The 15,134-nt window shown below is 57.7% G+C and overlaps 1 protein-coding gene across 2 annotated transcripts; it reads left to right on the top strand.

Moving 5' to 3' along the window:
• The first annotated feature begins 41 nt into the window (after positions 1-41).
• KHSRP (KH-type splicing regulatory protein) lies at positions 42-12,271 on the top strand. Of its 2 annotated transcripts, XM_049707585.1 has the most exons (20): positions 42-1,008; positions 2,744-2,840; positions 3,474-3,512; positions 3,877-3,916; positions 4,850-4,899; positions 5,187-5,258; positions 6,042-6,099; positions 6,408-6,582; positions 6,763-6,861; positions 7,196-7,294; positions 7,422-7,524; positions 8,242-8,342; positions 8,437-8,581; positions 8,659-8,819; positions 8,901-9,010; positions 9,439-9,527; positions 9,612-9,812; positions 9,919-9,996; positions 10,078-10,238; positions 11,420-12,271. In XM_049707585.1, the coding sequence occupies exons 1-20, from the start codon at positions 751-753 to the stop codon at positions 11,426-11,428; spliced, it is 2,145 nt and encodes a 714-aa protein (XP_049563542.1). In that variant the 5' UTR covers positions 42-750; the 3' UTR covers positions 11,429-12,271. The 2 variants fall into 2 exon arrangements, with proteins under 2 accessions (XP_049563542.1, XP_033256793.2); XM_033400902.2 differs by having other exon boundaries at positions 44-1,008; positions 10,078-12,271.
• The last annotated feature ends 2,863 nt before the right edge of the window (positions 12,272-15,134 follow it).

The raw sequence follows: 15,134 nt of genomic DNA, 5'->3' as shown, positions 1-15,134 counted from the left end.
AAGCACCTTTATTTCCTTCATTGCCATTTGTCCGGGGAGGTGTCAGTCACCTTGCGCCCGCCCCCGCCACTCAACCATTGGCTTAGAAGACAGGACTAGAAAAGGATTCTGGTTAAGAGCGAAAGTAATTCAGTCCAAACGCAAGCGCGTCACACAGATCTCGTCAGAGACTGGATACGTTGATTGCCAATCTCTATAAAAACCTCCTTCCATGTGTACTCATTGGCTTGCGTAGACGACTATCTCGCCGGATGCCCGCCCAGCCGTTCAAAGAAGCCTTTCGCCAGATCCCTCCTTCCTGTCCACTTGACTCTTCCGAGCCATCAATCCGGTTCTGAAGCCGCCCACCGATTCTGGAACTCCCGCTTCATTGGGCCTCGGGTCTTCTCGGATCTCCTCGATTTGCCCTCCCAGCGCCAGCAGCCCGCAGCCCACTGCCTCGGAAAGCTGTCGATCTCGCGGCGCCTCCCGCCCACTGCCCCTCGCGGCACTCCGATTGGCCGCTCGCCTCCAGAGCCCGTGATTGGCGTCCCGGGAGCAGCAGCCGCCTTCCATTGGCCCGGCGGCGCCGTCCGTCAAGCCGGTGTCGGGAGGGGGCGTCCCTCTCCCCCCTCGTCGTCTTTCCAGCCGCTGGGTTCCCAGAGTGCTCCGCGGCCGTGTGGAGCGAGGCCTTGTTCCCGCGTTGAGCCGCTGCTGCCGCCGCCGCCTCCTCAGCTTCAGCCTCCGCGCCAGGCCCGGCCCCGCCGCGCCATGTCGGACTACAGCACGGGAGGACCCCCGCCCGGGCCGCCGCCACCCGCCGGCGGGGGCGGGGGCTCCGGAGGAGCCGGGGGTGCCGGGGGAGGCCCGCCGCCGGGCCCGCCGGGCGCGGGGGACCGGGGCGGCGGCGGTCCAGGCGGCGGCGGCCCGGGCGGAGGGTCAGCCGGGGGCCCCTCGCAGCCGCCCGGCGGGGGTGGCCCGGGAATCCGCAAGGACGCCTTCGCAGACGCAGTGCAGCGGGCCCGCCAGGTGAGGAGGCCGCGGGCCTGAGGGGCGCGCGCGCGCGGGCGGGGGAGGGGGCGGGGTCACGTGCGGGCGCGGGGTCGCGGGGGGGGCGGGGCCGCCGCGGGGTCACGTGGGGCGGTGGGCGGGGGCCTGGGCCTCCCCAGACACCTGGAGTGGGGCCCCCTCCGGGGGTGACCCCCTGCAGGGGGAAGGGTCGTCCGGGGTTCACCCAAGAGCGGCCCCTGGGTGTGCAGGGTACCTGGAGCGCGGGGACTCACTTTGGGGACTTCCCTCCCCCGTTAGGACATCCTCCACTCCTGGAAGCAGGGGGCTCGCCTTCCCAGGGAGGTCTTGTGTGCCCCCACTTCCCCATCAGGGCGAAAAGCACTGTTTGCCCCCACCCCGGTCCCATTTCTGCTTGCTCCCTAGGAAGGAGGGACTTCGGGGTGGGGGGGGGAAGAAAAGTCCTCTTGAGCCTGGAAAGTGGAAAGGGGACCCTTTGGCTGCCAGGCAGTGGCCAAGCACTTAGTTGAAATGGGGAGGGTGGGCCTAGGAACTGGCACTTTTTGATGCTTCTGGTGACTTGAAAGCGTGGTCTGTCTCTTTTGGGGAGAGAAGGGAAGGGTCCCACCACTGTGTTTTGGGGCATGATGACTCCATGGAGGTGTCACATGCTGGTGTGTGGCCTCCCCGGCTCCATTCTCGGCCTCCCCATGGCCTGAGGGGAGGAGGCCCATAGAAAGTGAGGACTTTGTTGCCCTTTCAAAAGGAAGCTGACCGGGCTCAGGCCATTGAGTGCTTTCTCACTCAGGATTGTCCCCAAACCTCCAGGACACAGTGGGAGGTCCGTTAGGGGAATGCCCTCTTCTCCTCCCAGCGTTGTCTGTGGCTTTCACCCCTGGGGTGGGATAGGGTTCTAAGCTGCATTTGATCTGGTTGTCCCCAAACTGTCTTGATAGAGAAGCAACTATAACAAGGGGAGTTGCTGCTGTCATTTGGGGTGGGATAAGGCCTCATCTAGGCATCCCAAGAGCTTTGGCTCAAAGTGTTTGTTTTGTTTTGTTTTGTTTTGTTTTTATTAAAGTATTAGAGGTGAAAAGATAGGTCCTCAGCTCATGGCTGTGTTTCTTTGGAAAACTTGTAATAATTCTGTCAGCCGACTCTGGTCTTAAATTTGTTGGGTTGGAGTTTACTTGATGTTGCTGTTCGTGTGTCTAAAATGTAACATGTGTTCCGAGAAAGGTCTTCTGTTTTGGTCAAAATGAGGGGTTCAGATGCCTTGAAACAAAAACTTTCCTAAGATTTGTTGAACAAATGCAAAGATTATGAGAGTGAGGGAGATAAAGGAAAATTGTGCTCTTCAGCATCCCAGAGGACCAGGAGCTTGGGCAAGTGAATGTCTGAAAGTTCTCCCTGGAGGAGGGGCCCTGAGGACCTTCCCTGGCACCTGAACTTCTGTTCCTTTCACCCCTAGAACAAGTCAGTGTGGATTACACTCTGGCCACGAACAGTTTAGGCACAAATCTCATAGAGAAAAAGGAGTTTTGAAATTCCTGAATAACTCTTAAACTCTGAGGCCTTGGGTAAAAACTTTTTCTAGAAGGTCTTAACCCACAGGCTCTTACCGAAATCTGGGGGAAGCCACTCCCAGGCCAGACAGCAAGACCTGTTGGGTTTAATGAACCAGAGAAGTCGATCTAAGCACCATGGAGGGAGGTTTTGGGTGGTAATTTTTCTCTGCTTACAACTTTATTTCTAGATCGCAGCCAAAATAGGAGGTGATGCCGCTACAACAGTGAATAACAGCACTCCTGATTTTGGTTTTGGAGGCCAAAAGAGACAGTTAGAAGATGGAGGTAACTACCTGCTGGAGGGGCAGCGGGGAGAGAGTGAGGTGCCTTTGTTTGAATGTGGTTCAAAGTGGGGGGAGCCCGCTGCCATTTTGGTCTTTTAAAACCTCAGCGATCCCAGCTTTGTTGTCTCTTTTTGTTCGCGCTGCTATCCTGAGGTATCAGGTGGCTGAATGGAGGGCAGATTGATTGTGACCAGGTCCAAGTTGTGAGTTCTCAAGACTGTTCCTCCCCTCCTGCCAAGCTAGGGAAGTGTTGGCAGTTCTCTCGAGGCCCCACATCAGTGCAGTGTGGCTGGCCCCGGGGCGTGCAGTGTGATCCAGAGCAGCCCAGAGTATCAAGTCAGTGATCAGCCTGACTTCCCCAAGGCAGGTTTGGTCCTAAGCCGGAAGAACTCGGGTGCCACCGTAATTTTCCCCCTGTTACAAAGAGCTTCTTATCCCTGAGTGCCAGGGTGGGGGATTGATGAAGTCTGGCCTCCCTCAGGGGTTCATCTCTGCTACTCCCCTGTCCTGGCTCTGCCGTGGGGGCTGGGGGACAGGACGATTGTCTGCCAGGACATGCGGCACCAGCATCAGATTTGAGGCAGCTGTGGGTGGGTGGGTGGGTGCTGCATCTGACATCCTCTTCTTTTCACAGACCAACCGGAGAGCAAGAAACTGGCTTCCCAGGGAGACTGTAAGTCCACTGGGTGACACAGGCAGAGGGCAGCTTCTGGATTTTCGGTTTCTAGCATTGGGGAGCTGGAAGTACTGAGCAGACAACACCTCTCCTTCATGGAGGCTCTTGGTGTTTCGTGGTGTTTCGTGGTGTTTCGTGGGGTCCACGAGCTTTAGAGAACCCAGAGCCTGGGAATTGAGGCAGAAACCTCAGAGTGTGTGTGGTTTTGAGGCGGGCTCCATTGCTTTCACTCGGGAAGGCTCGGAAGCACTGTGATAAGTGCTAGTTGCCCCTCGTGCAGGCAGGAATGCCTGGGGCCGGCAGTGTTTGGGGTCCCAAAGAGGAGCCAGGCCAATCTTTCCTTTGGATTTTCTCTCTGCAGCCATCAGTTCTCAGCTCGGACCCATCCATCCTCCCCCCAGGTAAGTTGTGATTTGGAGAACATGTCATTTCTTTCCTCGCTATCCCTGGCCTTTTGTACTGACTTGAGGGAGGGCTCTGTCTGAGGCCACATCATTTAGGGCTTTGTCTCCCTTGCTGGTCGACCAGGGAAAGGAATGAAAAGCAGAAGGAGCTTCATTTGTCCCTTGTACTTACTGTCTCTGGGGCTGTAGAGAGCACAGGGCTGTGGCTGTTAGCTGTAACGAGGAAGGGGGATCTCTGCATCCTCTTGCTTCCTTTGTTTGGAGTGGGGACAGTCAGAAGCACAGCTCTCCTTCCTCCTAGAAAAGGCTGGGGACTGACCTTGGCCTTCTCGTCTGTCTTCCGTAGATTTCTTGTTCCCTGAGAGCTGGAGGAGCCGGGGGGTTGGGGTGGGAGGAGGGTCTTTCTTACCTTTTTGCGCCAGAATGACCTCAGTGAATCTGACGTAGAATCCTTTGTGAAGGACCCTGTTGTTCTTTTTTTTTTCAATTGGTTGAAGTTTTGTGAAATGCATTAAAAACAACTTACTAGGAGAATGAAATGAAAAAGATACAAAACCAGTTTTTTTTGTTTAATTAAAATCTATAGACATCAGATGACACCATCAGATTTCTTGTGAAAGTGGCCCAAGTTCTCCTCCTTGCCCTGAGTCGGTGGAGCGGCACTGGCCCAGGGGTTCACGCCACCCCAGACCAAGCCTCTTGTGGCCCAGAAGGGGAACTGAGGCCCCGAGAGGTTGGGTGATCTTCTGTGGGCCGAGGGAGCCCCCAAGCCATTGTCAGACTCTGCTCGGGCCTGTGGGGGCTTGGTCCCCATGTCATATAAGGCAGGGCCTATGGCTTTGGGGGTCTTTCTCCAGGAGGCCCTCTGGCTCTTCCATCCCCCCTACTTCGCTCCTACTTGAGGCTGACTCTCGTCATCTCTCTTTGCAGGACTTCAATGACAGAAGAGTACAGAGTCCCAGATGGCATGGTGGGACTAAGTGAGTGTGGGTCAGCCGTGATCAGGGATGCCCGTTAACCCTGTCTCTGGGACAGTCTCCCAGGCGCCCCCGGCAGCCCGGGAACCTCTGGTCTGAAAGAGCCCATTTCATGCTCTCTCTGTCCCCATCCTCTCTGGCCGGGGGGACGGCGGAGCTCTCAAGTTGGCTGCTCCACCCCCCCACCCTCACCCCCCGAACATCAGCGGGACCGGGACCCCCTCCACACAATCTTCTCAGTGCCAGGCTCCCCGCCTCAATCTCTGCTTTTGTTCTTTTTCTCCACCTAGTCATTGGCAGAGGAGGCGAACAGATTAACAAAATCCAGCAGGATTCGGGCTGCAAAGTGCAGATCTCTCCAGGTATGGGAAGCCAGATCTGGGCCAGGACAGGCGCTGGGCTGGGGTGAGCTGAGCTGAGCGGGGCTGGGGTGTGGGGGGGGGAGGGGGGCGCTCTTGGGCTTTCTGTCATAATCCTCTGACTGCCGTGATTGGATAGAGGTGAAACGGGCCGGTGTTCATTGAGCACGTTTTATGTGCTAGGCTCTGGCGCCTCAAGGTGTAGCTGCAACTCTTATTCTCTTCAGTTTTCTGGTGAGTGGGGAGGGCTGGAATGCAGTGAAGGGAGCTGCACCCCAGACCCTGCTCTGACCATGTTGCCACCTGAGCTAAACACCTGGTGGAAAACAGGCGGGAATGTGTGAGGCAGGGGAGCTCATTAGGAAGAAGAGCTGAGGTCAGGCCTGGGTTCAAGTCCAGTTCTGCCTGCTCCTTGGCAAGTGCCTGCTTTGCAGGGATTTCTGAGGGCTCGCCCTGCCTAACCTGTGCCCTTCATTGACTGGAAGCTGCTCGTCATCAGTGGTGATGGACAGGGCCCAGGTTTGGGACTTTCTGGAATCTGCCTTGCTTTCCATCTCATCTGTTTTCTAAAAGTTTTGCCTCCCTTACTGGATTGTAAGCTTCCTGACCTTGGCCTCGTGTAGAGCAGCCTCCCAAGTGTTTGGGGAGGTAAATTGATCTGTCAGGCCACCGCACGGTGGCAGAAGTAGCCACTGATTGTTCTGGAGGTCTCCTCATCTCCATGGAAAGTCCTCTTGGTGTCTGCAGACCCAAGAAGGCATTGACCCTGTCTCCTTTTCTCTCCAGACAGCGGTGGCCTACCCGAGCGCAGCGTGTCCTTGACAGGAGCCCCAGAGTCTGTGCAGTAAGTCCCTGGCTGGGCCTGCCACTGACGAGGAGAGTGGCAGAAGCCCTCTGGATCCCTTTGAAGTTGAGGGTGACTCCCACACCATGTCTCTCAAGCCTTGCCCTCTCCAGGGGGCTGTCCTGACACTATGATTCCCATGAATCCTGAGATCTGGGGAACCTGGGCCTGAATAGCCCCACCCCCGAGGACAGGACCATTTGTCATCTGTCAGACCATGTGGGTTGGAATCGCCTTCCCTGGGACCTGGGTGGAGCTTCCAGGCCAGTCCTCTCTCAGGTGATGATACCCATTCTTCCCCTTCCCAGGAAAGCAAAGATGATGCTGGATGACATCGTCTCTCGGGGTCGTGGGGGCCCCCCAGGACAGTTCCACGACAACGCCAACGGGGGCCAGAACGGCACAGTGCAGGAGATCATGATCCCTGCGGGGAAGGCCGGCCTGGTTATCGGCAAAGGTGGAGAGACGATTAAGCAGCTGCAGGTAAGGGAGTGGGCCCCTCCCCTCCCAAGAAAGTTTCCTCCCTGGGGCTATGCGTCTGCACACCACTGCCCCCAGCCGCTTTGCCAGGGTCCTTCATCCTTTTTTATCACACCTGGCCCCCCACACGCCCCAGAAAGTCCTTTGAGAGCTCAGCACTGACTCTCAACCTTGGCTGTAAAGGAACGGGCTGGAGTGAAGATGATTTTGATCCAAGATGGATCCCAGAACACAAACGTGGACAAACCGCTCCGGATCATTGGAGACCCTTACAAAGTACAGGTGAGCGCACCCTGGGGGCTGGCGAGGGGTTCTGGGGCAGAGAGAGGGCAGGCAGGTGAGCTGGAGATTCATATGCAAGTGGAGAGGTTTTCGAGAGCGCTGGCTTTGAAGTCAGCCCAGGACTTGTTCTCTGCTGAACTCTGCCTCCTGGCCGTTTGTACGTGAGCAGGTGGCCTAAACTCCAGAAGATGGGGGTGCTCACCACATGTGCCTCTTAGGGCGGCGGATAAAGAGCTCGGCACATGTGCGCTGGTCCTTAGCTTAGGCCCGTGACCCCTGGGCACGCGGTGGGGCGGCGGTGCTTATGTGAGTGCTGTGCTTCGTGTGTTTGCAGCAAGCCTGTGAGATGGTGATGGACATCCTTCGGGAGCGTGACCAGGGTGGCTTCGGGGACCGGAACGAGTATGGATCCCGGATCGGCGGGGGCATCGATGTGAGTGCAGGCTTCGCCAGGTGGATGGAGTGCCAGGGTGGGCAGGGGGTGGGGGGTGTTGGGCAGCAGAGGGCCGCAGGCTGGGGACAGAGCCCAGCTGACTCTCCTGCGTCCCACCCACCCTCAGGTGCCAGTGCCCAGGCATTCTGTGGGGGTGGTCATCGGCCGGAGTGGAGAGATGATCAAGAAGATCCAGAATGACGCGGGTGTTCGGATACAGTTTAAACAAGGTCAGGGGCCAGCCGGGCGTCCGCTGGGCATGTGGACATGTTGACCAGGTCTGTCCGCTGAGGAGCACTCTTGGGGTCCACTGCGGGCAGCTTGGCACCAGGGTTAGCCTGTTGAGCCTCTGCGGTGCCTCATTACTCCTAGACCAGCAGGACATGCCTCATCGCCTCCCCCCCGGTGGGACAGCCACGTGAGAAAGTGGGTGACAGGCAGGCTTTCCAAGTCGAAGGGGGGAGTGTGTTTTTCTCTCCTGTCAAACTCTCTCTTTCCTCTCCCCCGCCCGAGGGCTCTCCTGACCAAGCCCGGGGCCCCTGGGCTGGGTTAGCTTGCATGGCCCCGGCTCTGGGCTCCTGCCAACCGCAGTGAGGGTGTCTGAGTGGCTGGTCTGTGGGGAGGAGGGACTCCTCTGTGCTTTTGAGAGATATGTTGTCAGTTCTGAGTTCTGTCAAGTGCATCCGTTAGTTCTGGGGGATACCCGATGCAGAAAGAAGCCTCATCCACCACCCTGCCTTAGCTGGTTGGTTTCCTTCTCTGGCAACGTGGGCCCGCCGGCCTTTCTCGGCCCCTGAATACGTGGAGGGCGGCGAGCAGCACTTTGAGGCTGAGATATTTCAGACACCTAGCCTGGCCCAGCTTCTGCCCTGAAGAGGCGGTGTTACGGGGGTTTGGAGTTGTGCTTCTCTCATAATTGCGTTTCTGTTCTCTGGGTGCTGCCTCAGATGATGGGACGGGTCCTGAGAAGATAGCTCACATAATGGGGCCCCCAGACCGGTGTGAGCACGCCGCGAGGATCATCAATGATCTCCTCCAGAGCCTCAGGGTGGGTGGCGTCGGCTGTGCTGAGAAGGGCTGGTGGGGACAGAGGGGCAGGCTGGATTCCTGTGTTAATCCTCCATCTCCTCCCTCCCCTGCAGAGTGGTCCCCCGGGCCCTCCAGGGGGTCCTGGCATGCCCCCAGGGGGCCGAGGTCGAGGAAGAGGCCAAGGCAACTGGGGCCCTCCCGGTGGGGAGATGACCTTCTCCATTCCCACTCACAAGTGTGGGCTGGTCATCGGCCGAGGTGAGGAGCCCTTCCACGGGCCCCATCCCTCCCCCGCTCTCCTCCCACCCTCCCTTCATGGCCTGTGGCTCCCGCAGGTGGCGAGAACGTGAAAGCCATAAACCAGCAGACGGGCGCCTTTGTAGAGATCTCCCGGCAGCTGCCACCCAACGGGGACCCCAACTTCAAATTGTTCATCATCCGGGGCTCGCCCCAGCAGATCGACCACGCCAAGCAGCTCATCGAGGAGAAGATCGAGGTGGGCTGGGGAGGGGCTCTGGGAGCCTGGGCCCGGCTCCTTCTCCCCCTCCACTGACTTGTCCGATTCTCTTTCCTCCAGGGTCCCCTCTGCCCAGTGGGACCAGGCCCCGGGGGCCCAGGCCCTGCCGGCCCCATGGGACCCTTCAACCCCGGGCCCTTCAATCAGGGGCCACCCGGGGCTCCCCCTCAGTGAGTATCCCTGCCGGCTCCCTGGGGTTTGGGGTGGGGTAGGGCTGTGCTGGCAGGGAGACTGGAAGACCCTGTGTCCGTCCCCTCCGCTGAGATGGCCAGCCCCGCCTCGTGGAAGTGCTGAGCGTTTGGCCCCAGACATGATCCCTGCTGGCCCCCTGTTTACAGACACATTCTTAAAAGATGCCACAGGTGTTGCCCCTGGTCTCCACCCACGTGTATATACATGCATGGTGTGCTCGGGGACTTGCACTTCCTTGAGTCAGCACAGCCTGTGGCGTTTGCATCGGTCATCTCATGCCCTTCCCTGGGCCAGGAACCCGCAGCGCCACTCAAGGGGTGCTCTGGGTCCCCGTCCAAGCTGTGGCCATCCTCTGTGGGGACCCAGGAGCAACCTGGCTCATGTGTTCCCCATTCTCGTCCTGCAGTGCTGGAGGCCCCCCTCCTCACCAGTACCCACCCCAGGGCTGGGGCAATACCTACCCTCAGTGGCAGCCGCCTGCTCCTCACGACCCGAGTAAGTGGAAGGACCCGACCCGGGCAGGCGGAGAGGGGCCAGCTTTCTGGGCCACCGCTCAGCCCACACGTCCTCCTCCCGTAGATAAAGCCGCAGCTGCCGCCGCAGACCCCAACGCCGCCTGGGCCGCCTACTACTCACACTACTACCAGCAGCCCCCAGGCCCCGTGCCAGGCCCAGCACCGGCCCCCGCGGCCCCGCCCACCCAGGGCGAGCCCCCTCAGCCTCCACCTGCCGGCCAGTCGGACTACACTAAGGCCTGGGAGGAGTACTACAAGAAGATCGGTGAGTGCCTGGGCCACGGCGGGGGCTTGGGTCAGCCAGCGAGCGGTGGGCGGGTGGGTGGCCGTGTCCCCAGGCTGGGCTCTGACCTCGGAGCCTGTGTCCACAGGCCAGCAGCCCCAGCAGCCCGGCGCGCCCCCGCAGCAGGACTACACGAAGGCCTGGGAGGAGTACTACAAGAAGCAGGGTGAGCCGGCGGGGCCGCGGGGGGCAGGACCGGGCTCGCCCTCGTGCCGGCCACACTCACCCGCCCTCTGCCCCCCCACAGCTCAAGTGGCCACGGGAGGGGGTCCAGGAGCACCCCCAGGCTCCCAGCCAGACTACAGTGCCGCCTGGGCCGAATATTACAGACAGCAAGCCGCTTACTACGGACAGACTCCAGGTCCTGGCGGCCCCCAGCCTCCACCCACACAGCAGGGACAGCAGCAGGCAAGTGGGAATTGCCACCCTCCTCCTCCTCCTTTCTCCTTCCAACCCCCGGCTACCGTCCATCCTGCCTTAGTGGGTAGCGCCGGAAATCCCTTCCCCTGCGGGGTGTGTCCTTGATGCCTGCAGCGGGGGCCGCGTGGCCAGAGGTCTCCGGGAGTCCCCACGCGCCGGGGGAAGTGTGTGCTGGGTCCAGAGGTTAAACGAAGAGGCCTCCCTCCGCCGGCCCGCTTGTTCCTGTGTAACGCTGTCATGATGCTGGGGGAGACCGCGCGAAACAAATAAAAGGAGGAACTGTTGAACTGGTGGGTAGTCCTGGGGGTGGGGGGCAGGCCGCCCGCTCAGATGCTGGTCGCCATCCTGGCTGCTAACTCACTCACTCAAAATCTGGCCACTTGGGAAGAAAACGGATATTTTTTCCCCGCTCTGCATTACTTTCATGGTTTTTGTTCTTTTGATTCTTTTATTTTTGAAACCACGATCTCTCCCCGCGTGTCCAAGTGACTGTGTGTACTGCAAGCGGCCCCGTGCGGCTCGGCCGTGGCCTGGCCGTGGCTCCTCCCGTGGCTCCTCCCGTGGGCTGTGGGGAGGTGCCGAGGGGCCTGGGCCCTCCCGCTCCGCCCAGGCTCGGCCTCTCTGCTCCCGTGCCTGCCTTGTGTCCTGGTCTTGTCTGTGAAGTGGGCATGACGATCGCTGCCACCTTCCAACCTACCTCACAGGGGTGTTGTGGGGACACCGTGATCTCTGACTGTCATGTTGTGATGCGCCGGGCCGCCAGCCCTCCTTCCTGAAGACAGGGCCCCTCCCCCCTCCCCTCCCCTCCCTCGCTCCCAGCCCTGAGCGCTTCTCTCCCGCCCTCCCTCTCTCTCTCTCTCTCTCTCTCTCTCTCTTTCTTTCTCTCTCTCTCTCTCTCCCCCCCCCCTCCTCCCTCCCTCTCTCTCCCCCTCCCTCCCTCTCTCTCTCCCTGCTTCTTCTTCCTTTGTGTCACTCTCTCCTCCATCAGGGAGCCAGTCTGACTTCAGCCGAGCCCCGGAGCACTGACTAGACAGCTACAGACACATCCTTCGGCCTGCGCTCGCCACAGGCTCGGGAGAGGGGCTTCCTGGCCCCCTCCTCGCCCCCGTCCCCCAGTCTCCCGCCTCCCCTCCTGTAGTGACCAATTCCTATCTCTTCCCTCTCCGCAGGCTCAATGAATCGAATGAATGTGAACTTCTTCATCTGTGAAAATCTATTATTATTTTTTTTCCATTTTGTTCTGTTTGGGGGCTTTTTGTTTGTTTTTCTTCCGTTTGTTTGTCGAGAGAGCGATGGCTGCCAAGGGGGTGTGCTTGGGGAGCCCTCGCTGTGAGTGGCTTGGAGGTTGCAGCACAGGCGGTGCCGGGCTCTCGCTCTCTCGCTCTCTCGCTCATTCTGTGTGTCTCACATGCTTTTTTTCTTTCAAAATTGGGATCTTTCATGTTGAGCCAGCCATAGAAGATAGCGAGAACTAAATCTCTGCAAAAAAAAAAAAAAAAAAAAAAAAATTAAAAAGCAAAACAAAACCTATAAAATTATATATATATATATTAAAAAATCTCTATCATCCCCCCCCCGCCCCACCCCAGCGTTCCTGACACTGCCTCTTTCAGGAGAAAGCAATTCATTCACTCCCTACTACCACCCTTGGCCCTCTTCATGTTTTTAAAATAAACTTTTAAAAAGGAAAAAAAAGTCACTCTTGCTATTTCTTTTTTTTAGTTAGAGTTGGAACATTCCATGGACCAGGTATTGGTATTGCAGGAACCCCGCCCCGCGTCAGGCAGCCCCGCACTCAGCCTCTCTGCTCCTCCTCTTGCTCTTCCTTCCACCCCAGCCCAGCTCCCCCGCCGCCCACCCCTCCCGCCCCCCACCCCCAGGACTGGTCTGTCATGTTTCATCGGTTCAAGAGGACATTGAAACTGAAAACAGTTGAGAACAAAACAAACAAAAAATTGTATGGCAGTTTTTACTTTTTATCGCTCGTTTTTAACTTCACAAATAAATGATAACAAAACCTCCCCGTGTCTGCCGGGTGCCGTCTCTCTCTTTCTCTCCCCGTAGACTTTTGAAGCAGATGTTTGTTCTTTATAGATGTTGTAAAAGCCTGATGACGGTGATTGGAAATTACAAGCTTTGTGTTGTGTTGGTTTTTTTGTTGTTTTTTTTTTTTAACCAGAATTATAAAAAAAGATAGTTTTCTGCAGGCGCATTGTGCTTTCCTAACTCTGCCCCCCACCCCTTTTTTGGTTAAATAAAGTGCTTTTTGTCTAAAACGGCGTGCTGGCCGCAGTTGTGTTTGCAGAGGAAACAAGCTGAAGAGGAGCTTGGCCCATGAGAGTGGGGTGTTGGCCCCCCAAAGACTGGCCGCCTGGTCTTGTAGGAAGGGAGAAGCAGGCAGAGCCCCAGCAGTGCAGTCCTCCCCCAGCGTTCCCGCCTCTGGGAACGTGGGGAGCAAGGCCCCCAGGAGGGTCCCCAGGGACAGGTGTTCCCATGGATACAGCCTGCCACCACAGCAAACCCATGGCCGGCCGTGCCTTGCGGGACTCGGCCTGGCCCTCATGGCATGTCTAGCTGTGGCCTGTTTGCTAGCGAGCCCTGAGGTGGAAACCTGGCCTGTTGAAAGGAAGGGTGTCCTTTCCAGTGGTTTGTGGCAGTCTAAGGACGAGGACAGGAGATGGGACGGTGGTCTGAGAGGCCACTTGAGCTGCTGGGCCCAGGGGTGAGCGTGCGGAGGCATGCTGTTTGCCTGGGGTGTTCCTCTGGGATTTAGGGTTGAAATCCCAGCACTGAGAAGCTCGGCAGTCACACTCAGAATCTGGATGTCTGGGCCCGCAGGCTTCAGTAGCAGGAGCAGCAACAGCTGCCACCTCCAGGTGGGGCTGCTCATGGCCCCCATGACCTTCCAGATTAATTAGGGACCTGTCCCAGCAGGAGTGCCCCTTGGTGGCCCCCAGTCAGACCACCTGTGGGGCAGTGGGCCTAGGAAAGAGGGAGGTTGTCGATCTGGGGTCATGTGGGGGAGTCAGCTTAGATTGGAACCCCAGGCTCCCCTCACCAGGCGTCTCACCTCAGGCCAGTGCACCCTCTCTGAGCTCTGGGGCAAGGGGAAAGTCGGAGCCCCCGGCCCTCTCCTGACTCACTGTAGACTTGATGACAGAGCAGCACTTGGCAAAAATGTTTTCTGGAGCTGCTTCTGCCAAGATCTAGAGAAGGGGAGCAAAGGGGGGTCAGTTCTGAGTGTCGCAGGGTCACTGCCCTCCACCCCCTGACGGAGGGGGTGACAGGTTCGCAGGCCCGTTTTAGTTGCTGGTAAAGGACTGAGAGGTGCACCCCAGGGCCGTGTGGATGAGGAGACGGAAATGGTCAGGAGGGCTGCCTTGCAAGGCTATGCGTTACTAACAGCTGGGCACAAACTGTGTGGGATGCTGTCCCTGGGAACAGGCCATAGGACCAGGGTTGTGCCAGGCTAGCTCACCCCCTTCCCATCCCATCCTTGGTGGTTGAGGCTAGTTTCTCTCTTGTTCTTACCTTTGGTTGCGGGAGGGGAACAGGAATGACACCAGAGTTCTCTGTCCTCACAGCAGTGAAAGTACAGGAGTTGCATGGGTCACTTTAGGATTAAGATATCCCTGCTTTCTACCTTGAAAACACATGGCTGGCTTTGATTTGAGCTGTGGTTGACCAGTTGTCCTAATCTTAACGTACGTGTGTGTGTGTGTGTGTGTGTGTGTGTGTGTGTGTGTGTGTGTGTAGATAGGTTCTAAAATGTATTTAATTTTGCAGTTTTGGAGCCATTCTGTTTAGACCTTCCATGTCATACTTGGGAGGCCACAGCCTGCACCCATTCTGCCTAATGGAAGAAATGGAACTCTCCAGTGTACATGCTGGGGAAACTGAGGCTCAGAGTTCTGGGATTCAGGGCTGCAGTATAACCCCTGTGCTGTTTCAGCTGGACTTGCTCCCCTGGAGGGCCAGGGGAGTGAGCAGCAAGCAGGGAGTACTTAGTTTCGGAGCAGGTTCTTCTGCTGGTAAAAGGCCAGGGTGGGCTCACACAGGGTGTAATGCATCTCCAGGCGCTGGCAGATGGCCGACTTGCAGTCAGAGGCCCGGCACTCCACCTGGCCCCGGTGCAGCGCTCTCTGGACCATTGTCTCCATGGAGCAGTCAAACACGATGACGAAGTTGGGGGCCTGGCCCACCTAGGCACCCGTGAAGGGGGCTGGGTGAGGAAGAGGCAGGGCGCACTGGCCCCCTGTGCACCCCCGCCCCAGAGATCAGGAATCTAGGGTGGTGCGGCCCAGTAAAGAATAACCAGGCCCCTGGGTCCGTTTTACTTTTGGAGTTCCAAGTTTTTGTTTTATGTGTTTATTTTTTTGGACAGGTAGGGCAAAACAACACCACTGGGAAAGGGCGAAGAGTCTCCTTGCTGTCCCCAGGCACCCAGTTTCACCCTCCCTGGAGGCAACCAAGTTCTCTATTTCTTGCGTCTCCTTCCGGAAGTATTTTACGCACTTGCCAGGCAGATCTGGTTCTGATGTTCTTTTTCCTCCTTTTTCATACAGATGGTAAAGACATTGATTTGCCCTTGATTTTATTCACTTAGTAAGCTGGAGGTGGTTGCCCATTGGCACACGAGGAAGTTCCCGATCCTTTTTAATCACTATGTAGTATGCTGTTGTGTGGATGTGTTATGATTTACTTAACTGGTTCCTCGATGGGTATTTAGATTGAAATATCCCTTTTAAGATGGATTTAAACAGTTTCTCCTTGCCTAGACACTTTCATTGGGGAAAGTACAAGAGTTGCCAGCTCACCACTGCGCTGCCTCCCACTGCAGGGAGGCCTCCCTGGGTCTCCGAGGCCGCCCACTGTGAGCCCCAC

This window comes from Orcinus orca, chromosome 3 (genome assembly GCF_937001465.1).
Source record: "Orcinus orca chromosome 3, mOrcOrc1.1, whole genome shotgun sequence".
NCBI lineage: Eukaryota > Metazoa > Chordata > Mammalia > Artiodactyla > Delphinidae > Orcinus > Orcinus orca.
The sequence above is the reverse complement of the archived record's forward strand: the minus strand, read 5'-3'. Positions and strand labels throughout refer to the sequence as shown.

What these genes read in the sequence shown, in the direction of transcription:
- KHSRP (XM_033400902.2), top strand. Translation starts at nt 751, where the DNA reads ATGTCGGACTACAGCACGGGAGGACCCCCGCCCGGGCCGCCGCCACCC. An exon ending in GGAGCCCCAGAGTCTGTGCA is followed by an intron (nt 6,100 to 6,407) that starts GTAAGTCCCTGG and finishes TCCCCTTCCCAG; the next exon opens with GAAAGCAAAGATGATGCTGG. An exon ending in AGACGATTAAGCAGCTGCAG is followed by an intron (nt 6,583 to 6,762) that starts GTAAGGGAGTGG and finishes TTGGCTGTAAAG; the next exon opens with GAACGGGCTGGAGTGAAGAT.